The sequence below is a fragment of the Pituophis catenifer genome, unplaced genomic scaffold (assembly GCF_029215685.1).
Source record: "Pituophis catenifer annectens isolate HBS135680 unplaced genomic scaffold, rPitCat1.0.hap2 SCAF_1, whole genome shotgun sequence".
Taxonomy (NCBI): domain Eukaryota; kingdom Metazoa; phylum Chordata; class Lepidosauria; order Squamata; family Colubridae; genus Pituophis; species Pituophis catenifer.
In genome coordinates, this window is record NW_027256881.1 from 71,550,193 (window position 1) to 71,578,031 (window position 27,839).

Sequence of the window (27,839 nt, forward strand, 5' to 3'; positions counted from 1 at the left end):
ATAATATGAATGGAATCACAAAACAAATATATAAAGTGAATGGGAAGACAGTTTTATTTTAATGTTTCAAGTCTTTCTCTTGATGCCAGTTCAACCCACAGCTCCTCTTATTTCCTACCAGCAGTTTTTCCTATGGGAATCTAAACTAACACTCCTTATCAGCAAAGATAGTACAAGTCAACACAAAGTATTTATTTGGGCTTCTGTGTGGAAGACTTGACATTTGTCCAGCCAGTTGGAAGACATGGTTGAACGCAGTCTTGTCACAGCCTTTCTAATAATCTGGGAATCAAATATCCATTTTCTTAAAGAGTTACAGTACCATGAGATTGAGTGGAAAGATCTTTGCAGGTATTTGTAAGATTATTCAAGGGTTTTTAGTTGGGATATAAATAGCTTACATAAAATAACATTTAGTGGATGATCCAATAAGAAAGCATTCTGCAAATACAAAGGGCAAAAACTATCCTAACATACGTCTCCTATTGCCTTCAGAAGCTGTTCTTTGGAAACATTTAATGTTCTCTGTGTTGTGTGCTAGTAGTGAAAGAATTTTAATATTTCAAACAATGTTGTGGAGCAGGGAACCTGTTTACATTGCTAAAAAGCTAAGTTGAAGACAGATTGATTTACATGTAGCTGCTAAAACATTTCCTACCCCAGCAAGAGTAGATAAAATGGAGTCATGGTATACTTAGTAATGCATTTGATGAAGGATGCAATTATGACCCTGTTCACTTTTCACAAGCAGAGGTACCAAAAGATAGAACCATACATCAGCTGTTCAGTTTCTGTTTTCTTTCAAAGCAAATAGCAGGCCAGAGTGGAGATGCCATCCAGAATTTAAAAAGTGACAGCGATGTTACAAATGTAGGAGGTACAGTAATGTTTGAGTGGGCTTGGAAGAGAGGTGTCATCTGTTGCTAGTCCTTGAGAATTTGGCTATATTTGCCTATATACTGAAAAGTGTTTTTACCAAAGCCAGAATTTATCTTAGGTCTTCTGTTAATACCAGTTTTTCTTCTTAGGAAAAGTTAGGTGGCAAGACTTTGACCAGGATGCTTATGTTGGAGTCACTATGGTCAAAGCTGGTCAAGACCCATATGCCCGCAATAAGTTTAATCAAGTGGAGAGTGATAAACTACGAATGGACAGAAATGTTCAGGATACAAGACATGATCAGTAAGTACCGCCTATCTTTAGAACGCGTTATCTTGTAACAAATAGTGCCTAAGCTAAAAAGTACCCGAACTAGAAAATGAATATTGAGCAAAGTGCTCAGCTGCAGCTCTCAAGAGTTCAGTGGTAGTTAGCTCAGATTGTTTGATCCTATTTATATTTCTGTCATAACATTCTCTGCTGAGTTGCAGTAATTCATAGCACTGAATGACAATTCTAAAAGAATACAAAGCAATTCAAGAATAAATTATACAGTCTGTACAAGACCTGCTTGATTTGGAATACGCTAGAAAGGCAGCGTCCTTGGTACTGTGTCAGCATTGGCATCACAATTATTTCCCTGCTTGGCATTATTATGGTTTCTAAATCTTGCCTAACTGGGATGCTGTTATGTGCACAACTGAAGATTTAATCCCATCCTCACTGATTTTAATGTCAATGTTAATCTGTTTTCAATCTCTTTGGAGGTTTTGTTTTACTTAATACTTTATAAACATCTATTAGAAACAAAGTTGGCTTATTAATATTTATTCAAGAAACATGCAGGATAACTGCCTCACACATAAGGCAAAATCAAGATACGTATTCTTTATTTCTTGGCTCCTTTTTACCTCTCACTATCTGTGATTCTGGAAAGCCCTCCAAACATGTCTTTTTCACAGGCCTGGAGATCCCCTGGCAACAGGGAGCCTGCACATTAATTTCATCACATGGAATATTCTGAAGCATTCCCTCTTATGATCTTGGTTTTTTTAAAAAAAATATGTTTAATTGTTTTGATTTGATAAAAAATAAGCATCTTGCTGAAATTTAAAAAATACTGGAAACGGGGGAAAAATGTAGCATCCTTCAATTTTAAATTTGGTCTTCAGTGTTCAGATTAGAATTAGAATTCATCAGATGCAAAGTTACGAGCTTGTTATGCATTAAGAAAAACATTTGAAAAATGCTTCTATTTCTTATATTAAGGAAGGGTCCAGTGGCATGAGAAATATTCACCTGCTTTAATTAATTCTGGAATTTTGAGAATGAACAAAAGATGTGCCCAAATGAGCCCAAAAGGCTGCTTAATATTTGGATTGAAGACTGCTGCAGCATAAACATTACAAGCTTGTCACTGAGATGAGCTGGACAACCAGATCATCAGTCCTTTTGTCTATGAAACTTTGAAGCAACTTAACTTTTTATGAGCCAAATAAACAATAAACATTTGGCCTTTGATTTACTTAACCCTAAATTCCTCTTAGACTGCTAAACTAATTCATTTTGATTAGCTTTATGTGGATCATTTATATTTTTAATGGTAGAATTTTGTTGAACTACATGTTTTTCATTGTTATATCTTGTAAGTTGTCTACCTCTTAAGGAAACAGGATAGCAGATACCTAATAACCTGACTATCTGTTTTAGACCCTGTATAGGTTGAATGTTTTGTGAAACCTTGAATATGTATGTCTTGCCTCCCCCAGGATTGATAAAACTTAGTATAGCATGGATTGTAAGTGAAAAAAACATGATGCAGCATATTTCAGCAGTAATTCAGGTTGATAAACTATTCTCAATAAGCAATCGTGGAAGAAAACATTCTTAGAAATGCCTACATTTATTAAGCTCTGAGACATTTGCAGAAAATGAGACTTTCCCTTTCAGGCATTCTAAAAGCACATTTAAATTTAAAAATATAGCAAATAATTACATATGAATGTGATTTTATATTTTTTGGAAAGAAGAACAATAAGTGTCCCATTTTATAAACTGAAAGATTGGTACCAAGCTAATATCTTATAAGGATCAGAAACACAGGAATACATGACTGATAAATACATAGTAACTGTCCCATGAATAAATGTCTATGGAGATTCTCAATCATCCATGTCATGCTTGCCCCAAAGGTGATTTCAAAAGGCAACTGGACTTTTTTGGTTTTGTTCCTTGAAAATGTATTGCTTCTCATCCAAAAAGCTTCTTCAATTCTGGCTGAATGATGAGGAATGGAAGAATTTATATTCCTTACCAGTCATTTGGTCATTAGATGAATGCTAACGAGGTCCAGGTAGAAGAAAAGCATAATGGCTTCAAAATCTAAGGGACTGGTTTGGACAAAACTCAACAGCACTTTTTCGTGCGGCTGTTGATAAAAATAGGATCGCCAACATGATTGCCAATGTCCGATGACGGATATGGAATAAGAAAAAGAAGAAGTTGCCTTTTGAAAAGTGCCTTTGGGACCAGCATTAATATGGCTCACACTTGCAAGGTTGTTTAGATCAGCAGTCCCCCAACCTTTTGGGCATCAGGGACCAGTTCGGTGGAGAGAGATTTTTCCATGGACTGGAGGGGGTGTGATTTTTCTGAATCCCATGGATGGGGCCTCACTTGCTTGCACAGCCAGGTTTCTGGCATGCCGCGGACCAGTGCTGATCCACAGACTGGGAGTTGGGGACCCCTGGTCTAGATCATCTTAGTGACGAGTTTGTAACATTTCCTGCAGTCTTCAGACTAAATATTAAGCAGTCTTCTGGGCTCATTTGGGCACAGCTTAGAGAGTGTTTTCTCAACCTTGGAAATTTTAAGATACTGTATGTGGAATCAACTCCTAGAATTCCCCAGGATACTGGAAATCCAAATATCTTGAAGCTTCCAAGGTTGAGAAACCCTGGCCTAGAGAAATGGCAGTTGTTCTTTCTTTCGATCTTTCTGCTCTTGCTCCTTAGAAGATCTAATGGGAATACAGAATCTGAGGTCAGCTTTTAATGAGAACCTCCATGTCAGTGGCATTACCATTTGAAACCTTTTTGTCCTTCCTTTTAAGGTGTCAACGAAAGCAATGGCGGATAGACTTACCAGCTACTAGTGTAATCATCACTTTTCACAACGAGGCCCGATCAGCTCTCCTTCGAACTGTTGTCAGGTATTTCTGCAACACTTTCTTAAACCACATGGGGCTACCACAAAGTGATAATTCATAGTTTTTCTCAGCGCATTGAACTAGGTGATTATTCTCATCCGATTTCTTTTCTTTTTAGTGTTCTCAAAAAAAGCCCACCACATCTTATTAAGGAAATTATATTAGTAGATGACTACAGCAATGATTGTAAGTACTTTCACAAGGCTGTTATTTAGTGCAAAACATGAGATAGTATATTGTTCTGACAAAGGACTATTGGGCTTGTAATCCGCACTGCTGGAGTTGTCTGAGTTGACTGGGCATATATTCATATAGGGTTCTAGGTTGCTTTTAGTTTCCAAAGCATTTACTTTCTGGCATCTTTAATGCCATAATCTGCCTCTTCTACTTTTTCAAGATGAAATTGTCATCATTCAGACTTGCAAAATAGGCTTATGGTGGAAAACTGGAGGAAATCAGATGAGCTTTAGTTCTGAAACTTGGGAACTTTCCAAGGAGGGAAGAGTCTTTATGACAGTTTTTTGATTCAAGATAAAGAAATGACTGGTTTTTGTTTTTTTCCCCCCTTTTCTAGCTGAGGATGGTGCTTTATTAGGTAAAATTGAGAAAGTGAAGATACTTCGAAATGACCGCCGGGAAGGTGAGCATCGTGTTAGGACCGGAAACAATATGAAGATTAAAACGTTGGTTAAAAGAGCAATTTTCTCTTTCTGCACACATTGAATGTAGAAGAAAATAGATTGCACAATGGAGGCAGGGCATTTCATCTGATAGCTATTTTAAATTATGTTTTCCAGCTCACTTTTTTTCCTTAATCAACATCTTCCTGGAAGCCTTTCTTAAATCAACAGTTCCGAAGTGGAGATCTGATTTTTCTAATGACTTTCTTGTACTGCTCTAAGTTAAAGTGCCTGAAGATTGTTTCTGTTGAAGTCTTCCTAGGTACTTTATATGGGAAAACTTCTGATTGGTTTACCAGTCTTTCTATCAGATTGTTAGGTAGATTAATATCAGAGGGGGAACAATGCAGTAGGCAGTACAGTAAAAATGCAATTGATTGCAAAATGCAATCGAGCCAACTATGTGTCCTTGATTTTCAGGTTTGATGCGTTCTCGTGTTCGAGGGGCAGATGCAGCACAAGCAAAAGTACTGACATTCTTGGATAGTCACTGTGAATGCAACGAGCACTGGCTGGAGCCTCTCCTGGAGAGAGTAGCCGAGGTTAGTTGTGAGAAATAATCTTAATGGTCTCTAAGAATGGGCCTCTGGATTCTCTTTTGCATCGAAAAGTACAGGTGGTCCACCACTTTACAACTATTCATTTAGTGACCATTCAAAGTTACAACAGCACTAAAAAAAAGTGACTTATGAACATTTATCACATTAACAGCTGTTGCAACATCTCCATGGTCAAAATTCAGGCGCTTGGCAACTGACTCGTATTTGTGATGGTTGCAGTGTCCTGGGCTCATGTGATCACCTTTTGTAGCCTCCCGACGAGTAAAGTCAATGGGGAAGACAGTTAACAACCGCGCTACTAACTGAACAACTGCAGTGATTCACTTAGCAACGTGTGGCGAGAAAGGTCGTAAAATGGGGCAGAACTCCCTTAACAATTGTCTTGCTTAGCAACAGAAATTTGGGGCTCAATTCTGCTGATAAGGTGAGGACTACCTGAAGTAGCCTTCATTTAATTTTAAGCAGTACTTTCAGGTTTTTTTTAAAAAATAAATCAGTTTATTGACTGAATTCTAAATTGAAGAAGTGGTACTGAAACATAATAATAATAATTGTTAAAGACTTGGCAATGGCTAAGAGCAGGGGTGGGCAAATGTGGCCCTTTTACAACCTGTGGACTTCAACTCCCAGAATTCCTGAGACAGCCAAGCTTGGCTGTCTCAGGAATTCTGGGAGTTGAAGTCCACAGGTTGTAAAAGGGCCACATTTGCCCACCCCTGGCTAAGAGCAAGGAAGTTGAAAAAAAAGACAGAAGGACAAATTCTGGCCGCACAAGACCAAGCTTTAAGAACAAATGCATACGAAGCCAAACTCGAGAAAAGCAACAGACAGCAAATACTGCCTCTTCAAAACTGAAGAAACCAGATCATACCAGTCAGGCAGATACTGTGGGGCAGATACTATGGGAGTGAAGCAAATAACCAGGCCTTATGCTACGCAAGGCCTTTTCCAACCTCTCCCTGTATGATCTGGAACGTTTAATTTCCTTGAGAATTGAATTGAGTTAGCAAAATAACTCAATAAGCCTACTGTACTTAATTGTCAGCAAAAATCAGGTTCTTAGACCAGGAGGGTGGATTTCTTTTTCTTGGGCAGGTAGGTGGGTTCAGTGCTAGCCCTGTATATGTGGATAGCATTGGATTTAAAAGCTAGCCTTCTAAAGAAGATCATGCTTTTTGTAACATTCAAAACAACACAAGAGCCTATTGTTCATTAACTTTTGTTTTGAAATGTATTTCAGGACAAGACCCGAGTTGTATCTCCTATAATTGATGTCATTAACATGGACAATTTCCAATATGTGGGGGCCTCAGCTGATTTAAAGGGCGGTATGTACTTTATTGGAATATGAAGTCTTTCCAGGGTCCCTAAATGTGTCACAATAATCCAGATACTAGCTTGAGAAACGTATACCTTTTTACCTTTGTGTAAATAAATGGAGTAAAATGTCAGAGCATGCTTCCAGTCTTTTAGAACAACGTTCATGTTTTTTGTCAGCGTGCAACAGAAATCTTGCAGGAGAGTAAAGCCTTTCCTGCTAAAAGGCCCAGATCTAAGAGATGGGAAACATTTCTGCCTAAGGTCTTGAAGAGATGCTGTAGAAAATACATACAAATATCTTGACACAGTACTGTGTTTTTATAGTTCCATGGGCTCAGAGGTGGGAACTGCCAGTTTTGAGCCTGTGAGATTTATGTCTCAGCTTTGTCAAGGAGACTTGGGAAATTGAAATAAAATATGTGTTTTCCTTTCCTTGTTTTCTAAAACATTTCTATATACCGTATTTTTCGGAGTGTAAGATGCACCTTTTTCCCCCCTAAAAGGGGGTGAAAATTTGGGTGCATCTTATACACCGAATGTAGCCCCGCCCACCCATTGGCCCCCAACCTTTGGTCTCTGCCTCCCAGCAATTTACCTCCTTGTAGCAAGCAGCAAGAAGAAACAGACCATTTCAGCTTCAGCACAACCTAATTAGCACAAGTTGATTGTCCTTGGATCGGCCTTCCGACTCTCAGCTGTTTCTGGCTTCAGGGATTGTCATTGCCTATTGCTGCGCAGGCCTCTGCTGCTTGCTGCAAGGAGGTAAATTGCTGGGAGCAGATTTTTTTTTCTTATGCTAATCAAGCTATGCTGAAAACGAAAATGAAAGTAAAGCAGGCTGTTTGCTGCAAGGAGGCAAAATTGCTGGGAGGCAGAGGCAGATTTCTTTTCCTTGTTTTCCTCACCAAAAAAGGTAGGTGCGTCTTATAGTCCGGAGCATCTTATACTCCAAAAAATACGGGATTCCAGGAAAGGTGCTGAAAATGGTAAAAAAAAAATTCTCTCCTAAGTGATGTATGTATTCAGTATCTGGGATTGAATTTACAGTCAGGACCTGAAAATCCGGTCCATAAAGGAGAAATACAACTATATTCAGATTAGAATGAAATTGAATTCTAGGATAAGCTCAGCAAATGACTATCAGTTATTTATTCTTGGGTTAGAATTCATTCAGTTTGGGTAGTAGCACTAAACTGACCTCAAGAAAAGCTAATCAGGTTCAGATCTGATTAGTATTTGGAATGGGAGAAACGACCAGGGCTGTTCTAGGGTTATCAGCTAAACCAGTGATTCTGAGCTTTAAACACTTGAAGATGTGTGGTCTTCAATTCCTAGAATTCCCCAGCCTGGATGGGTGGCTGGAGGATTCTGGGAATTGAAGTCCAAACAACTTCAAGTGGTCAAAGTTGAGAAACACTGGGCTAAACTGAGAAGTTCAAAGAACATCAGAGAAGATAGTTAATATCAAATCACATCCTCCTCACTGCTGAGAAAGGTACGCCATTGTGCCTTTGAAGTCACCAAGAGTCAAGCTTATCTAGCAGAATGTTAATTGCTTCACTTAAGTAGATGAAAAAGAGAAAATAGATCGGGAATTCCAGCACATTGTTTATTAATTTCAAGCCTCTTGATCATGGGTATTCAAAATATATTGACCATTTTGGAATGGTTGCTTTAAATCTGAAGTGGGTTGCTTGAGCCTTTTTGATCTTTAAATATCCTATTTGAACCCTGAGCTGGCTGAGTTTTGATTTTGATTCAGAGCTGTTCTAAATTCAAATCACTCCTGGAACTGTTGGAACATCCTGTTTTGAAATCAAAACCACTGTTTCAAATTCAGAATATTTTGTACCCTTCATCAACTGCTGCAGGATAATATACTCAGAGGCATCTACAGAAAGCCAAGTTGGCATCACAACGATGATATATGTTGTGATGCAAATTCCATCTTTACTGTTGGATGCTTATCCTACGGTTGGGTAGATAATATATAGAAAACTATGTTCTGTAACTTTAACTGCTACAAGATGACTAATTGGCTGTGCTAAGCAGACATAAAAGAAGGCAGGAAGTTCATTCACTTTTGCTCCTGCTATTAGAAGGTTGAACTGCTGAAAGAACGGTGTCTGTATTACTGAAGAGAACTGGAATTGTAAGCAAACTATGTTTTTGTGTTGAACCGTGATTATTTGAAGAAGTGTTATCTTTGTTTTGAGAAACCAAGTTTGTTTTTTTTTACTAGAAGTAAAGACTGTTTATTTTTCTTTAAAGGTTCAGAGTCTGTGAGTATCTGTGTGTTTTGCTAATAGATACAGCGAATGTATCTATTCGCTGTCTGATCCGTTGCACCACTTTGCAGAGGGCAGTTTTACCCTCAACATTTATTTGTGTCTCAACATTTGATGCAAGTACAGAAATTGGATACAGATACATATACATATACATATACATATACATATACATACACATACACATACACATGTACATATACACATGCATGCATTCTTTGCCATTTATCTCTGTTCTATTGACATCTGTACTGGTGTTATGTAGATATATAGCCGGTTCCCTGACAATTTAAATAAGGCCACAATTCTGCATCCTGTCTAATGTGAGAAAACAACTGTGTTTATATCTACGTGTAATGTACCTTTATAAACGTGCTTTGCTAAAATCTAGCATAATGTAAAGGGCTAAACAAATATATTTGATCTTCAACTCTCTGTAGGGAAATATTATATTGCAATATAATATTTTAGCAATGGTGAAATAGCCAATGTTATAGTATTGAGGATCTAAAAAAAAAAAGATAAGGAAGAACATTCAACATTGATTCTTGATTTCAGGTTTTCATATTTGTCCTTTGCGTGAAAGATTTGCCCTTCATTTCTTTTGTAAAATGAATTAGGAAATGCCTAGACGTGTTCAAAGGTGAAAAGTGAAGAGGGAAATCTGGAGCTCTAATAATAGTCAGAGGCATTGCTGTCGAAGTCTGTTGTAGCTAAGATTAAGAACACATTTGTATTCTTGACATCATCAATAACCTCTCCTGGATACTCTGTTACACGTTGAAATACTCTTTGGCATCTATTCTGAGGATTTGTTGCTCTGGATATTTGATGATCGTGGCAGTTTATTTTGGCGTGCTATAATAGAATCTCTTGAGCATAAAAGTATTGCTCATATATTGCCATTCTCAGCATAATTACCCACTGTAAGTAATTATGCAATTTGGAATCACATGTAGTTGTGAAAAGGGTTGGAAAAGGGGACACTGGAGTATAGGTGGCAATGATTTGATTTCAATATGAAAAAAAAAATTAAAAAGTGACATCTGTGTGGTTACCATACAGGTTATCTCAGTGCCCGGTCTGGTATGACCCTCTGATCAAACTGAGCTGATATATTTTTAGTAGTATTTTTTTTATACCATTGACACTTCAGGTTTTCCTGTGCTCTATTATTGCTTCATGTTCCAAAGGAGCCACCTAATGTTTACTGCAGTGTATGTACATGTTGAGGTTTTAACTTTATTTTTATATTAATGGCATTTTGTACAGTGAAACACAGTGAAATGTAATATTTTTGCTGTAAGTGAAGACATGGTAAGCTCAGCGTGTTGCTCTATTACCCACCACAGTGTAGTATTAAAATGAAGCATGTTTTTCAAATGACACGGCTATAATTTCCAATGGTGGAAATTGGATCTTTTTTTTAAGCATGGTATTCTATTAGCATGGAAAAGTACTGCTGGTTGCCCGAAAGTCATATGTGCCTAAAATGCTAAAAATGCAACTAAACAGCTTTTGAAAAATTGTATGCAAACGTAGCACTTGTGACATCTTTGTCACATGCTGCGAGATCCATAGCATGATTAACATGGAAGATAGTTTTAATCTACCTTTTATGGAAGCACTCAGCAGTTTACATTCTGATAAGTTATCAGAAGGGAAAGCTATTGTAATGTCAGACTGAGTAGTACAGTAGTAGCAATACGAGCAGGAGGATAGCTAGCAGGAGGCTGTCCAATCCAGGCATTCCCCCCTCCCCTCATTGTTATATTCTAATGTTGTATGATAGCTGGAAAGTGGTTTCTGCCAAAGGCAGTTCTTGGAGAAGAGGAGTTTAAGCAACAGATGGTTCCCATGGAGCTTGAGGAGGTGTCAGTGGTTTGCCATTCCTTCAAATGTGGTCAGATGGTATCTGCTGTGGGAGCAGAGAAGCTAAAATAACAATTTTGGAAATAGCAGCTGGAGGTAGAAGAATTGGCAGGGAAGACAAGAAACACAGATTCAAGCTTCTGACTTCGGTGCCATCTCCTGATCAGTTCAGCTGATACCTGCTGCTTACACACAGATTTCTTTTGTAATTTCCTCCAAGCACAAAATAAGTCAAAACAGTTTTAAAGTATAGCAAAATACACAACAATCAAATGGGATAAATATTCAGATTGTCTATTGACATTTCAAAACTGGGGAATCTGACAAGGTTTATTGCAATCCAAATTAAGTTTGAAATTGTGAAGAATATTTTTTTGTGGTAATCTCATAAAAGAGGATGGAAATTAGGAAATAAAAAGCTTTTTTTTAATAAGGTGGACATTATTTACTTTAATGTTTAAATTAATTAATATCACTTTTCTACTTAAAAAGCACACAAATTTGTCTTGGGATTTTCCTAATGTCATCTTAACTTCTATAACATCTATTTCTGAAAGTGTCATATAACAGTAAAAGAAATTCAGGTAAATTGAGCTTGGAGTTAAACCATATCTGAATAGCTTCATATCTATAATCCATAACTCAACGACCATATATCATAGGCAAAAGATAAAGGGGACATTTATTAATATCCAGGCATATACATTGTGACTTTTCTCCTTCTGTTTCTTCCTGCAATCTCTTAGGCTTTGATTGGAATCTGGTATTCAAGTGGGATTACATGACACCTGAGCAAAGAAGAGCACGGCAAGGAAATCCAGTTGCTTCCATCAAGTATGTTCCTGCCAACACCCTTCCCCTCACAAAACAATATTTTGTTTATTTATTTATTTATTTATTTATTTATTTATTTATTTATTTATTTATTTATTTATTTATTATATCTCTATATCGCCTTTCTCCCGTAGGACTCAAGGCGGTGTACAATCAAGAAAAATATAGACACACAAACATCATAAAATTGCTAATTGTTAATTAATTAATTGTTAATTAAATTTTAATTGTTGTTGTTATAAGTGCAACTTATATGAGTTACCATCTCCGAAGTTAGACTTGGCAGGCTGCTGTTGAATTAAATTGATACCTCATAAAACACACAACCCAGTATTGCCAAATGCAAGTGATGTTTCAAAATACTGCATACCTGAAGACAGACATGAATAGTTTCTGCCATTTTCATACGTTACAACAAATGTATTGCTTTGACACTCCTTAACATTACATTCTTATATGAAACTATGATTGCAAATAATACATAGTGAAACACTACCTGCACAAGGTATACATGCAGTTGTATACATTACCAAAAAGCAAATGATAATGTTTTAACAGCATGTGTGGAATTGAAATCTATTTTGCGTGGGCCTTGGTTTATTGGCTTACTTCCTTGTTGTGCAACCACACCTGGAAAGTAGAACAAATGACGCAAGGCTCTCTAATTAACATGGTGGCCAGATCATCTGATAAAGAGAATTACTTGATCTCATATTAGTGTGCTAGGACCAAGAAAGTGCAACAAGAGATGAAAACATATATTTTTCTTGTGTTCATACTTTGATTATCTCTAGTAATAATCAAACTTAGATAGGTTAAAATTTAATTTCTCCAGTATTATTAAATTATTATTAATGGAATCATTTCTCTTCCCATGCAAGTATCAAAATTGGTACTGCTGCGAAGTTCTGATACGCATAATAACATTGCTTACACTAGCAGCAAATTTTATAATTCTATAAGATTCTCTGAAAAATAGGCTTGAAAGCATGACTGTTACAAGGTAGCAGAATATATATTTAAGTTGGATAGTGATCGTTGGGTAAAAATGCTAGTAAAATAATTCAAAGGTAATATTATTTGAGAACCAACTTATATCTTGCAGAATAACTATGGGTTAATATTATTGTGTATTTTGTATAGCATTTCAGAAATTTTCTGTAACCGATTATACATCAGAAATACATCTAAAGAATTAAGACCCAGTTGACCATATATAAATCTTGAGTTCATGAATGAGTGATAGAGTTTTCCATTGGAGCAATGAGTATAGATGGCTAAAAAGGAATTGAATAGTTTGTAAATATTGACAGAAAATACTCATTTGGAACCTTAAGATATAATGTGTGAATATATGATGCACATTGTTTGTTCTTTTCCTTCTTTTTAGAACACCAATGATAGCTGGTGGACTCTTTGTGATGGACAAACTTTATTTTGAAGAGTTGGGAAAGTATGATATGATGATGGATGTATGGGGTGGAGAAAATCTAGGTATGAATTTTTTACTTACAGCATTGTTTTGGAAGGCTAGCAAATCTTAGCTTCTTTTTTGTCAGTTCATGTCTTTAGATCTCTGCCTGGAATGGATTAAAGCAGCAGTTAATACTTTAAAGTAGATTATTGGCAAATATTCAGCCACAGCAGGGCTCCATTGTAAAATTAGACTTTTCTATCAAAAAAATAAGTATGAAGTAGAAAATCAGGGAAATGTTTGAAGAAAGCAGCCACAGGATCTTTAGCTTTTTAAAAGTTATAACTTACTTGAAATGCATTTTGTGATAATTAAAAATACTTTTCAAAGTGTTTCATTTAACAAGGTTGTAAAGATATTCCATGCATTTTAAATACTTAAAAGTAGGACATGTAGGTCATAGGAATAGTCATCATTGGGTATTTTCTTTAAACAAATTGAACTAATTTTGTATTATTAGTCTAGAAACTGATACTTTAAGAGCATTTGTGATTCTATACTTAATTATAAATCTCAACTTCATTTTCTCATTCTGACACTTGGGTGTTCATATACAAGTAATTGTATGATGTTCACATACAAGTAATTGTATGATATCCAAATTATTGTGGTTATCTGCTAAACATTGGATTTTGAGCCACTGTTTATTTATTTGAACTGCAAATACAGAAAGTGGTCCATTTTGGGTAGAGAAATATAATAACCTCATAGTTACATACATATGCTTAATTTTTCAATTAAAAGGTGAACACGATTCTCTGTCCCCTTTTCTCCATTAAAAGCAAGGGATTTTTCACTTTTTTTAAAAAAAAAGTATTCTTGTTGATGGCAAAGAAGGATGCATAGGAAGATAGGAAGATAGAAAGAAAAAAAAAACCTATTCTCTGTGTTGGTTGTTTTCTGAATGCAGAGATTTCATTCCGTGTGTGGCAATGTGGTGGGAGTCTTGAAATCATCCCATGCAGCCGAGTTGGTCATGTCTTCCGCAAGCAACATCCTTATACCTTTCCAGGGGGAAGTGGGACTGTTTTTGCAAGGTAAATTTAAGACTTAATAACATTGGTTGGTTGGTTGGTTGGTTGGTTGGTTGGTTGGTTGGTTGGTTGGTTGATTCATTCATTCATTCATTCATTCATTCATTCATTCTATATGGCCATCCATCTCAGCAAGTGACTCTAGATAGCGAACAACCTTAAAATAAATTAAAATCAAATTTCCATCATAAATACAAAAATTAACACCCACAGCAGCTAGGAAGAATGTCACAATCAATGGTTGTTATAATCAAGAGATGGGGTCCTTCACCAAACAATAAAACCAAGACCATAACAAAAACAATACTAATCAGCAGAAATGTAGATCAGTTCCCTACATTATAAAAATGCTTATTGGACAGTTTTTGATTAGTTTACTTGAAAACTTCAATGTTATCATTAACATTGGAAACAAACTGTCAGAACAATGTAAAGACCTAGACTACAGCAAATCCTTTGTTATAATTATTCATATTATATAATATATAGTATGTATTATATAATATGAATAATTATAACAAAGGATTTGCTACAGTCTAGGTCATTATATACAGTATGTATGTATACATACCTATAGTATATAGTATTTTATTTTAATTTGGAAACCATTTCCAGAAATATTTATTGTATACCATCCACGTATTAATATATTCCTTGGTGATCCAGCAGGTTTTTTCCAAAACATTTTGTTAAAACAGAAAAAAAATTAGTGTGTCTCCAACATATGATCAAGTTTTGTATAGATCTACCTTAATTATTAAATATTAGTCTCTCTACCAAATTGCTTAATAAGATGGCATTTGGCTAGTGAAATCTGGGAGCTGACTTTCATAAGTTAGTTTATTTGATTTGTATATTTGATTTCCATAAATCTGGAAAGCATCTTGTTGAGAGAAGTCTTAGGAGTTGGGGCTTGCTAAGTGGTAGGTAGGTATGAATAAGGGGAATTGGAGATAGAGCGAAAGAATTCAGAATTCTTCTGCATAGCCAGAAATGTGCAAGACATACTTTAAAAGGTAGAATCACATCAGGGAAAGTGGAATACTATATCTCTTCTAGACCCACTTCTTCCAGTAGATAAAGAGTCTAGAAAAGACTACATAATCTGTTTTTTCATGTGAGAACAAAATGTGCTGAAGGGATAAGGTAATTATGTCTTAAAAATGAGACAGTGCCTCTATACAAGATAATTGAATATAACTCCTATTTAACCAGGGCTTTGGAGTATGGAACAATGCTAGATGTACTCTTTAGTCTAAGTGTAGGGGACTTTGTCTACTGACCCATAGCCAAAATACAGTGATCCTTCATGCCGTTTTCCTTCCACAAAGACAAATCCTGAAAAAAGGAGCTAAAGAATACAAAGCCAACAAATTATTGTGCTTTTTGAGAGATAACTTATTCTACATAGTGGTGTCCTTAAAATGGAAGGCTTTTCACTATCCAAAGGAGTAAACAAGTACCAGGGCACAAAATTAATGCTATGCCTTAAATTATTTCCAGAAATACACGCAGAGCAGCAGAAGTCTGGATGGATGAATACAAAAACTTCTATTATGCAGCAGTGCCTTCTGCCAGAAATGTACCTTATGGCAAGTAAGTCCAATTATTTCTTTCAGCTATTTGAACCTATTGTCTGGAAGCGGCAGGGTGGAAATTAATGGTATTAAAATAAGCACACAACCTTATCTTTAATCTTTGCTTAAATCAGAAGAAGGCAAGATGGTACTCTGCCCATTTTTGGACAACTTCTGCTTGCTAATGGCTAGGGCAGCTGGAATGATGGGAATTGAGGTCTAAAAGTTACAGACAATTACTTAGCTGCCAGCTTCTTATTTAAATAATAGGTTGTCCATAAAAATAGCTTTTGGATTGGCGTCGTTTTTAGATGCAATGAAAAGCTTTTTCTCTCAATAGTATTCAAAGCCGAATGGAGTTGAGAAAGAGACTTAACTGCAAACCATTCAAGTGGTACCTTGAAAATGTATATCCTGAATTAAGGTAAGTTTTTATGCCTGTATACTGATGCCATACTGATAAATGTAGTTTGAACTTTTTGTCTTCTGGGCCTTCCTTCTAATCTCTTTTCCATCTGACCTAATGTCTTCATAACCTGTAGCATGGTTAGGTGGTGGATGATATCAGCCTAAGACAAGCTCTGGCTGCCCATTGCCCATCTGCCATAGAGATTGTTCTTCAGCAGCCAAATCAGTCAGTTGCCATAGTCATATCTGGGGTTTGAAGTAAGGAAGCATTTCTGCATTGTTACTCATCCCTTTTCACGTCCGAGAGTTATTGGCTCATTGGAAACCTTAATGATAGAACCAGATAGTCTTGATTGTACAGCAGTGATAAGAGCCAGAACAGATGACAGAAGTATTTGCATAACCATAAGTATAACCTCATCATTTCTCTATCTCCTAAACGTGGGAATTCTTGAAGAGGAACTAATTTTCAGGGTGGGAATAAGAATGGATCCACACCATTAAGAAAACAAATGGCATTGATGATCACATGCAATTAGGTCTATTTTCATTCATTCATTTTAATGAAGGTAATACGTTTAACCCAATCAGTACAATATAATTTTCTTACAGCAAGTGCATTATGGCAAAATTAATTGTATGCTAAAAATAAGCAAGCCCAAAGTTGTCATAAACCACCCGGAGTCACCTGTGCGTGAGCTGGGTGGCTATAAACATTTGTTTAGTAAATAAATAAATCATTTCTTTATCAACTGCGATTTTAAATCCATTGATGTTTGAGGACCTGCTGATTGGGAAACTGTCTTTGGAATTGCAGACTACTCTATATCATTGCTCTCGAGGTCTCCAGCTCTTCTGGAGCTTAGAATGAAGTTTGGGGACTTGGTGAGAGAAACTGAGTAGAACTGAAACTTGGAAAAACTGTACTGAATTGCATAGCTGCATATCTAACATTGATACAAAGTAGAGTAAGTATTTAAAGTTGCATTTTAGTTGGAATGAACAAACTCCTCTCTTTTTTTCTCCCTCAGGGTACCTGATCACCAGGATATAGCTTTTGGGGCTTTGCAGCAAGGAACCAATTGCCTTGACACATTAGGCCATTTTGCAGATGGCGTTGTCGGTGTTTATGAATGTCATAATGCTGGAGGAAATCAGGTAAGTATTATAATAATACATCAAACAAATCATCACCTGGTTCTTAAATAGGAGTGGAAAATCAACTTGATTTCTAATTCTTCGTAACATCTTAATCTGAACTTTGATTGTATGACCATGGGTGCCTCAGTATCTCAGTATCTCAGGCACAGGTTGTAAAGCCCTTCATTCAGCACCATTGTAATTAAGACTGGTTATGAGCAAACAGTCATTAAGCATATTTATATGTATATGTATATATATTGTACATATACATACACATATACAAACACATACATAGACACACTTTAGTAATATAAACTTTACAGGAAAGGTTTAATATAAGGGATATGAAAGAAAAAAAAGGTTAAAACTAAAAGAAGAAACATAGAAGAGAAATGAAATAGGAAAAAGTATTTTAGTTGAACTGCCTTTCTCAGTTGCATGGGTTTATTTCTTTTCTGAATGAAAAGTAGGTTCAATGACCTACTCTGGAGGAAGAAGAGCCCCTCCCCTTCCCTTTATGAATTCATGTGACGGGGAAGTACAGCTCCTTTGAATCCATTAAATGAAGGTTAATGTGGAGAAAAGCAAAAGTTTAACATTTAGGCAGGAAAAATCAAAGGTATAAGTACAGATTAGGTGAGACCTGGCTCAAAAACAGTAACTGTGAGAGGGACCTTGGAGTCCTAATGGATGATCACTTGAATTCCAGCAGTGTGCAGCATCAGCAGCCAAAAAAGCTAATACAATCCTGGGTTGTATAAACAGAGGCATAGATCATGTGAAATATTAGTGCCGCTTTATAAAACCCTAGTAAGAACACACCTGGAATACTGCAACCAATTTTTGTCACCATACTACAAAAAAGATGTTGAGACTTTGAGAAAAGTTCAAAGAAGAGCAACTAAAATTATCAAAAGCCAGGAGACGAAACCATATGAAGAACAGCTGCAGGTTTCGGGTTTGGCTAGTCTAAAAGAAAAGAAGAATTAGGGGTGATATGATAGCAGTATTCCAGTATTTGAGGGACTGCCACAAAGAAGAGGGGGTCAAATTATTCTCCAAAGCACCAGAGGGCAGGACAAGAAACAACAGTTGGAAACTAATCAGAGAGAAGCAATCTGGAATTAAGGAGAAACTTCCTAACAGTGAGGACAATTAACCAGTGGAACAGCTTGCCTTCAGAAATCGTGGGCGCTCCATCACTGAAGGTTTTTAAGAAGAGACTGGACAGTCACTTGTCTGAGATGGTTATAGGTTCTCCTCCTTGAGCAGGAGGAGACCTCCAAGGTCCCTTACAGCTCTATTCTAATTCTAATTCCTTGCATTTGCTACAAAGAAGAGCAGAAGCTGAAGAGCAAATGGCTGTAGTTTGGATGCCTTTTCCTTAAGTAGAAGACTCATCCCTGCTGCCTGCCTAGCCTCTGACATCAAAAGAGCACTTATTTTTTGTTTATTTCCCTCACTATTCAGTTCCTACTACCATATTTTTGGAGTATAAGATGCACCTTAGTTTTTGGGGAGGAAAATAAGAAAAAAAGCTGATTGGCAGGTGGATCAGCCTCCTGGAATACCCCCAATCAGCTGTAACCAGAGGTGAATTTTAGCAACAGGTTCCTTAGTTGTGAGCTCTGTGCCTATTGTGGCTCCGATCACCGAGCCTGTGTTATCGGCAGGAGAGGACTCCGAGAGTGAAGGAGAGGAGTTGGCAAGGCCTCCCTCTCCAGGACCCTCCTCTCTGGCAATGCCTCCGGTGTCCTCCGAAGGCCAAGAGATAGGCCCGGGGCCAAGCACTTCCACGCAGCCGCAGGTGGACAGTAATGATGATGATGATGAGTCTTGGCTGGACCCTCGATAGCGTCGCAGAGATAAGCGCGCGCAGCAGAGGAAGAGGTGTGCCAGGGATTAGGCTGAGTCACTGAACCACACCCCACAGGGTATAAAAGGGGGTGTGGTGGCCATTCAAGCTCTGTGACGAGCAAAAACTGATATTGAACAAACCTCTCTGCATTGCTGGACTTTTGAATATTCTTTTGTCTGTTGTGTGTTGGCTTTGAAAAACACTCCCTTCGTAAGTAAAAGACTTTTGGCAGCCAGCCACTGGGTTGCTGCCAATTCTGCTCTTAGAGAAACCTTTGTCAGCTGGTTTATTTCACTATTGACTGTCTGTGGGGGTGCGTGTGAGAGAAGGGGACAGAACAATGCCTTGCTTTTTTTTTTTTTTTTTGCTGTTTTTTCTGCCTCTGAAAGCCTCCGAAACAGCTTCAGAAAAAAAAACTTTTGAAGCTCTGTTTGGGGGCTTTTTTGAAGCTCTGTTTGGGGGCTTTTATTTCTGAAGCTTCGTTTCTGATGCTTTTTTCAGCCTCTGAAACCTCCGTTTGAGAAGCTGGGCGGGACTACATTCGGAATATAAGACGCACCCAGATTTTCATCCTCTTTTTTGGGGAAAAAAGGTGCATCTTATACTCTGAAAAATAAGGTATTCCTATTTCTACCCCTTCCCACATCTCCATTTTCTTTTTCCCTCTTCTCTTCTCTTCTCTTCTCTTCTCTTCTCTTCTCTTCTCTTCTCTTCTCTTCTCTTCTCTTCTCTTCTCTTCCTCCCTCCTCCTCTCCTCTGTTATTTTAGCTGGAAAGAGGGAGGGTGGTGCGGCTAAATATTTTCTTCATTCTTCTGTGTGAAATTGGCTTGTGATCTATGTGCGTAAATGAAAATCAATTAACTTTATACATAGGGTATTTTATTTTGTGGGAGATTACTGTTAGCCAGTATTGATTTATCATTCTCCCTTCTTTTAGAGTATGGCTTCTATTAGGTGTGTATATGTACACATAAAGGTGTGACACACAGATGTAGAAGTACATCACATTCACAAATGTTTATTTGGGGCTGAAAGGATCAAGTCCAGTTTGTTTTTTGGAGTGGCAAATTTAAATTGACTTGGGATAGATGGGGAAATTGGGCATCACATAAGATTTCTGTCTGGGTTTCTTTCTTCTGTAGAGAGATGAAGTAACATACAGTCCTTGATTTATGACCATAATTGAGACCCAAATTTCTATTGTTCAGTGAGTTTTGCCCCGTTTTACGACCTTTCTTGTCCCATTTGTTAAGTGAATCATTGCAGTTGCTAAGTTGTTCAGTGAATCTGGCTTCCCCACTGACTGCATGCCAGGTCACAAAAGGTGATCACATGATCCTGAGATCCAGCAACCGTCATAAGTAAGAATCAGTTGCCAAGCATCTGAATTTTGATCACATGATCATGGGGATGCTGCAAAGGTTGTAACTGTGAAAAACGGTCCTAAGTCACATGTTTCAATGCTATTGTAATTTTGAACTGTCACTAAAAGAGCTGTTGTAATTGAGGACTAACCGTAGTAAATTCTCTGGTAAATATGATACCTGTATGTTGTTGTGCCATAGTACCAGCAGATGGCAGTATCTGACAAATTATTTCTAGTTAACTTTAAAGATTGCTGTAAGTCTAGTGAATATAGTATATAAATATAAGCATATTCTGATCTAATATTGAGCTTCCAAAGAAAGATGTTATTTGACTTTTTTTTCCCCAAAGGAAAAAAAGGAATGCAAGTTACCAGCAGTGTCAGATGAAGTCAGACATTTATTCCCTCTGCCCCAGTAATATAGTTTCTGAAGTGTTAATAAACAAGGTTGTTTGAATTGTACCATCAAAGCTAAGTATGGCATTGCAGAGAATTTTAGAATGCATATTATTTTATAATATAAAATATAAGATAGAAAGATTTCTGTCCTTAAACTTAATTCTTAATGTCCTTGAACTTAATGCTAGAACCTCCACTGTACTATTATTTCGTATTGTTTAGAAATGTTGAAAAGAAAAAAGGAGCTGCTTGGAAAAAGTAGTTAAGTATTTGACTTCTAACCTTCCCTTTTACTTCTTCAACATTCCATTATTAAATGAACTTTCCCCACAAAATAGCTAGATAGTTAGAAGGTAGGTTTAAAAGAGATGGAATGATTGCAGTCAGGATGTGTATGTGGGGGGGTAATTTTGTGTCATTGCTTTGTGTTCCAGGAATGGGCCTTAACAAAGGACAAGTCAGTGAAGCATATGGATTTGTGCCTTACGGTGGTGGATCGAGCTGCTGGCTCACTCATCAAACTTCAGGGCTGCAGAGAGAATGACAGTAGACAGGTCAGTACCTGGAGTGCAGTCACAGTTTTGAATGCTCCCCAAGATGAGATGTCACCCTCTAGATTTATGCCTGGTCCCTCCTTATGAACTCTGAACTCTTGGAGTTTGTCTGCTGTGGGGTTTCTGGCATGCTGTTATAATGTAATCCCATTATAGCGTCTACAGCGCCTAGAAACCAGGGATGCAGCCCCTGGTGTAGCTTGAAGAAATGTTGAAAAATTGCCATTATCAGTGAGATCAAAGAGCACGTTTATTAAATATAAAAGACTAGTCACTTAACTGTGTTTAATTAATTTGAGCTGATTTTTTAATTAAAGTTGAACTAATATGAAATTGAAATAAATTTAGGTTTTTGTCTTGGCTGCGTCCTTTATTTTCAGGCTAGGTTATCATTCAAAGGATTGTGACCTTCAGATTCCCCAAAGTGACACATCTCTACTTCTATTTCCATCTATTGTTCATAGATTGTTCATAGAAATCAAGCAGCTGGCTAGCATCTGTATTTATATATCTGCTCTTGTTCTGATTATGCCACATGATTGTTACATTGATTTCTTCTAATTACCCAGGGCAATCTTTTCTTCAGACTTTTCCATTGCTTGTATGTATGATCTGCATATATGAAAAAGCACATTCTAATGATAGTGCTGTATTAAGCAAACTGCAGAGGATGAATTGCCAGGTTTTCTGACTAGTACCACACCACCTATTGCCATCTTGAGGGAAAAAATGTTGGAAAATCAGAACTAGGGACTCCAGATGATTAACAATCACATTATTAGTTTCACTGCAATGCAAAAGTAAGGGAGACTTTTCATAGTTTAAGATTTGTTTTTTTTAAGACTTGTTTTTTCCCCCCTACTATTAGGCAATATACAATTAATTGTACTTTTTTGCCAAATAATTTTTGTTGGTTAAAAAAAAAAGGACTCTGCAGCAATCTATGGTACTTTTACTTTTTGAAATATTTAGGGTTGAGTCTTTTCTAGCTCATGTTGAAGAACTAGAATCTCTATATTAAATAAAAAATATTTTAAAGATAGCTTATCTGTAATTAAAATATCTCTATTCATTAGTTTACTTGTACTTCATATGTCTTTCTTTATATCACCCTCTGCGGGTGAGCTTTCCTTGCTACTTTAATTCCCTTTTATTTTTGAGCTTTTAATTTTGTCCTAGCCTTCTGATTGTTTTCCTCCCCGTTTATAGGATAGTTTAAACCTTAGCAGTGCTGGGAGACAATCCTGGACAGAACTGTCTAGGTTCATTTTCTTAACCCTTTCTTTCTGTGTCATTTAAGATTGCAGTCCCTGAGAAGAGGCCAGTTAACTCTCTGTTGCCCATGTCATCTTCCAGGGCCCATTTATGTTCTGTTGCTAGGCTTTTGAGTCAATTCTTGGCTCTTTCAGAAGTAATGCTCTATAGCAGTGGTATCAAACTCAATTTAATTGAGGGCTGCATCAGCATTGTGATTGCCCTTGGGGGACCGGGGGGGGCATGGCCAGGTTGTCACAGCCCAATGGGTGGGTGTGGCCAGGTCGACCTCGCTCACATCATGCATCTGTGGGGGATCAGGCAGGGGGGATAGAGGGGTCTCTGGCGGAAGGGGGTGGGATCAGGGTAGGTGCTGGGGCTTTATCCACTGGAGGAACAAAGACAGAGGGGTTGCAGTGAGGCAGCCCAGCCGATCACCATCATCACCACGCTTCGGCCCCTGCACGCTCGGCCCCGTCCCTCAAACCTCTAGAAACTTGTTTTCCTTTGAATGCAGGCTGGATGATTTGGAGCCCATCTAATACAGGTAGTCTTCGACATATGACCACAATTGAGTCCAAAATTTCTGTTGTTAAGTGAAACATTGGTTAAGTGAATTTTGCCCCATTTTACTACCTTTCTTGCCACAATTGTTAAGTGAATCACTTCAATTGTTAGGTGAGTGACATGGCTGCTAAGTGAATCTAACTTTTCCATTGATTGCTTGTCAGAAGGTTACAAGCGCACTGCAACTTTTGTTATAAATACAAACCAGTTGCATCTGAATTTTGATCACGTGACCATGGGAGATACTGCAGCGGTCGTAAGTGTGAAAAACGTCATAAGTCACTTTTTTTCAGTGCCATTCTAACTTCGAATGCTGTTGTAAGTCCGAGGGCTACCTGTATGCCCCATAAATAAATATCTTATAGAATGACCTTAGGAATATTGGTTATTTTTTTAATACTTATCTAATCTGCGTAACTTTTTTTTTTCCTAGAAATGGGAACAAATAGAAAGCAATACCAAACTGCGGTACGTGGGCAACAACTTGTGTTTAGACAGCCGAAATGCCAAAAACGGTGGTCTGACTGTTGAAGTCTGCAGTCCTTCGCTGTCTCAGCAGTGGAAGTTCACACTGAATCTACAGCAGTAGAAACGCTCGGACAGAAGTAACTGTCTCATTTCCTAAACCTTGGGCAACATTTTGATTGCATTACTGATACTTTATATACCTCAGTATTCCATCTTTGTCTGAAAAGTAAAAGTGAACATAAGGAGATCAAAGGAACTGGAGATCCTGCCATCATCTGATCAAATGTAGCTGAAGCAGTGCTCATTCCCACCCCCCACCCCCACTCTTCCATCAAGGCCTATTGGGTCCTCTCCACCTTCAACCCATCCAGTATTTTCAGAGCAGATGATTAACATCCTTAGAAACCACAGATACATGGGAAGGGAAGGGCGTACTTGGGAGGGAAGTGGCTGGAAGAACCTGACGAGCAGTCTCCATTTGCATAAAAATAGGTGTCTGTGGTTTCCAGCAGTCAAAAGCATCATTTGGGGAAGGTTTTGCCATGTGTACTTGGTATATCGGACTGTGGATTTTTTTTTTCTATGATGAGACTCTAGATATAAACGCTATATATAAATATAAATATATAAATATATATATATAAAATATATATTGTCGAAATTTACAACTTTCTTATCGATTTTTCATCATCCTGTAATTTATCAAGAAAGCGTTTTAACACTTGACTGGAACATAGATTGGACAGTTGTGGAAGAGCAACATTTTTGTGAAGATGCAAGTTTGTGCCGCTGCCTTGTGTTCACACGCAAACACTGGATGCTTCTGCTTTGTAAAGTGTGCCTATTTTTTTTTTCTTTTTGCTGCACTTCATTCTCCCGAAAGTGGTCAGACCTCTGTTGCAGAGGTTGGTGGAATGGCAGAAAGAGGCTTGCCCGCTTCATCTCACCAGCATATTTGTCACCTTCTGTTCAAGGAACTACATGCCGTGTGCTCTGGATAACTCCGTGTATTTGTACTGAGCAACATTAGACTACCTTGTACTGAAAACTAAAGTTTTTTTAAAAAAACAACAACAACGCAGCTTTGGGGCTTTGGTTCTTGGTTTCTCCTCTTTGCTGTCTCTTACTCCTTTTGAAAAGTTGTCAGAATGACAGATAGCACAAGACCCACAAGTAGCCTTCTTGTGAAATTACAAGCAAGCCTATTACTAATGACCAACATTGCAGCTGTGAGGCATCTGCTCTTGAGTATCGTGGTTTCAGGTTTTTCTTTATGTCTTTTCACTATGTCTCAACAGTGGTGCAGAAGTAAAACTTTGGAAGTGATGGCTCCATTCTGCTGTTTTTATATCATAGCAATGCCATCTCTGCATGTGTTGTCCGCACCGTTTTTTTTAAAAAAACACAGTTTATGTAAAATTTTAAACAGGGAAATGAAAACGTACACAGAACATGCCCCTCTCTCCAACGATTACAAAATGACAAAAGTAAATTATTACACAATCATTTCTTGACAGTATTCGTCTTCTGGCTACATGCGTTTGAGAGTATTCTGTAAAGTGCATTTTTCCATGACGGCCACAATATTTGTTGCAAAAAATTGGGCATCTTTCCACTCAGATGAGGACTCTAGTTTTGCAATGTTTCAGATAAGCTGGCGAACCTTTGAATTTATATGGCATGCTTGTGGTTTCTGTTGATACTGTATTGAGATACTACATTGTTTTAATTAAGAATGATGATTCCATTGATGGGCTGAATGTGAATATTGCTCTTTTCCAGACTAAATTTGCCTCCCTGTGATTAAAACCTCTCATGTAATTATGTCCTTGACAGGAAAAATAATAAATGCGGTCTTTGCCTTTTTTTTTTTTTTCTTTTGAAATTCATTTTTTTAAAGGCTGCCCAAGTCTTGAGATGAAGGTAACATTCACTTATAAAATTGGGGCATTGGGAGAGAGCACTGAAGTGCTTATTAAGTAACCAACTAATTATAATCCGGAACTTCTGAGGAAGAACTGAGGGTAAAGGAAGCTAAATTGTAAAGTGGTTTTGGGGAGGTGGAGGTGGAAGCTATCCAATAAATAGCTGATTTTGAATTCTGAGAAGCTACTATCTTGACTAATATTTAAGCAGGTGTGTTAGCAGGATTTCCAAAAAGTCTTAAATGTTATCTATGTGTTGTATTCAAGTTCTAGGGATGAAAGTGATCATTAGGCATGGACGCTGGATCAGAAAATGCAGTAATGTGATGCTATGTTTACATGACACAGTGTGCCAAAGTTATTTACTGTGACTACATTCTTTTTTTTTTTTTTTACACAACTATGGACTTCATGTGTATTGTACCAAGCACTGCTTTTGCACACCTCCTTGTCAGTGCAAAAATACTAAAGACCTTGTTGGAAAAGATTTTCAAACGAATTGAAGATATGCAGAAGCCGTCAGTGGTAGGTTTTGAAGTTAGATACAGGAAATAGTTGAACCTTCCCTTGATCTTTTTTATTGTAAACTACCAGGAAATTTAATAAGCAGTTACCAAGTCATCTCTGTCCTAATCTTAGCTACTTTAAACAAAAATAATGGTGGTACATGTACATTTCCTTTTACGAATTAAATGTGGTTTAGAAAATTATTTCTGTTGGTTCTTTAAAATCTGCTGTACAGAGCTTGTACTTTGTTCATTTTATAGATGGAAACCATCCTTGAAAAAACTGTTTGTTTAACTTAAGAAAATAAATACTTTATAGATAAGATAACAAAGTTTGCTGTCATTCTGTCTGCGTGTGCTGAAGACCTACCTGGTCAGTGTACATGAACTTTAGTGAGCAGCTCCTGATCCACTCAGTTGGTCAACTCTTGCCTACTGCCTTTATCTGTCACAATGTCCACAGTTCACAATGAACTTGGGATAATTTTTTGCATGTGCTTCACAAATAGTTAGAAAGTTGTCTCGTGGGGATGGGGACTTTAAAAACCCAACCTTTGGCAATATTTGGGTGACCTGTGATTGATTTTCACCAATTTCATGTTTCCTAGTTGAGAACTGATTCAAGCGAGTGTTCTACTGTTGAATGCAATTGCTATATTATAAACAAAAATCTAAAACAGTGGGCATAAGCCTCTCTTAATACAGCTGTTTTACCTTAATTTTGTTTAATTGAGTTAAGGAGCACTTCACAATCTGCCTACAATTTCAATGGCATGGAAAATATAGCCAAACATAATTATTTCTTAAAGATTAGAATGTTTAGTGAAATGTGGTATTCTCATCAATCACTTATGCCATTACAAATTTAGGAAAGTTTGATCTTAGTGTTTTAATTTTGAAAACAAATGGGCAAAACTAAAATTTGAAATAAAAGAGCTTTAACATTTTTTCTCATATTAATATAGGTATTAGATTAAACATGGTGGGCCTTAACAGTCTCTGCACACTATCATAGTTGTTTACCTGTCATGATTATTTGATTTATCAAAAGCAACGTTTGGATAACTTTCTTTTCCTAGATAAATTTATCTTAAGACACAGGCTTGTTTATGCAATTGAATTCTGTTTCAGACTGCAGAGCATAAAGAAAAATGTGTTCATTTTATTTCATTATGAATGTTACAAACTTGTTCACCTTTGATCATTTGAATGCAAATATATAAATATCAATTTTTTTGTTGAAAGCATGTTAGGTTTCAGCAATTGAATTCTGCACTTAGGGAATTGGTACACATGAACTACTTTTGTAAAGGAACGTGTTAAATTTATTTTTTTAAAAAAATAACAATTCATGGAAGTAGAATTGAAAATCATAATTGGAACTCAGCAAAATAAGGGGACCATGGTGTAATATTAGGTTAGTCTTCTAAAGCAGTAAGTCCTCACAGTTAACAATTGATTCTTTTTTTGATTTTCCTGTTTCCATCCGACTTACGCAACTCTGTCATGTTCATGAGCCTTCAATGAAAAGCCATTGTCCTTGGGTAACCTGTTAGTAGCGCTTCGTACAACAAGCTTGAAATTAATATGTCAGGCACAAAGAGTACAGAGCTTAGCCTTCCTGTTCTAAAAATTGTGTGGATGAACAAAGAATACTTTGTACT

The 27,839-nt window shown here is 37.1% G+C and overlaps 1 protein-coding gene across 2 annotated transcripts in view; it reads left to right on the top strand.

The window, feature by feature from the left end:
* Nucleotides 1–26,438, top strand: part of GALNT2 (polypeptide N-acetylgalactosaminyltransferase 2) — a 72,757-nt gene extending 46,319 nt beyond the window's left edge. For both annotated transcript variants that reach the window (XM_070932571.1, XM_070932572.1), the window contains 14 exons: nucleotides 1,029–1,182; nucleotides 3,992–4,090; nucleotides 4,206–4,273; nucleotides 4,662–4,727; nucleotides 5,188–5,309; nucleotides 6,568–6,655; nucleotides 11,554–11,641; nucleotides 13,032–13,135; nucleotides 14,026–14,152; nucleotides 15,653–15,745; nucleotides 16,067–16,150; nucleotides 17,166–17,292; nucleotides 21,336–21,455; nucleotides 23,710–26,438. In XM_070932571.1, coding sequence (XP_070788672.1) covers nucleotides 1,029–1,182; nucleotides 3,992–4,090; nucleotides 4,206–4,273; nucleotides 4,662–4,727; nucleotides 5,188–5,309; nucleotides 6,568–6,655; nucleotides 11,554–11,641; nucleotides 13,032–13,135; nucleotides 14,026–14,152; nucleotides 15,653–15,745; nucleotides 16,067–16,150; nucleotides 17,166–17,292; nucleotides 21,336–21,455; nucleotides 23,710–23,865 — 1,496 coding nt within the window. In that variant the 3' untranslated portion in view covers nucleotides 23,866–26,438. The remainder of the gene's footprint in view (nucleotides 1–1,028; nucleotides 1,183–3,991; nucleotides 4,091–4,205; nucleotides 4,274–4,661; nucleotides 4,728–5,187; nucleotides 5,310–6,567; nucleotides 6,656–11,553; nucleotides 11,642–13,031; nucleotides 13,136–14,025; nucleotides 14,153–15,652; nucleotides 15,746–16,066; nucleotides 16,151–17,165; nucleotides 17,293–21,335; nucleotides 21,456–23,709) is intronic.
* The last annotated feature ends 1,401 nt before the right edge of the window (nucleotides 26,439–27,839 follow it).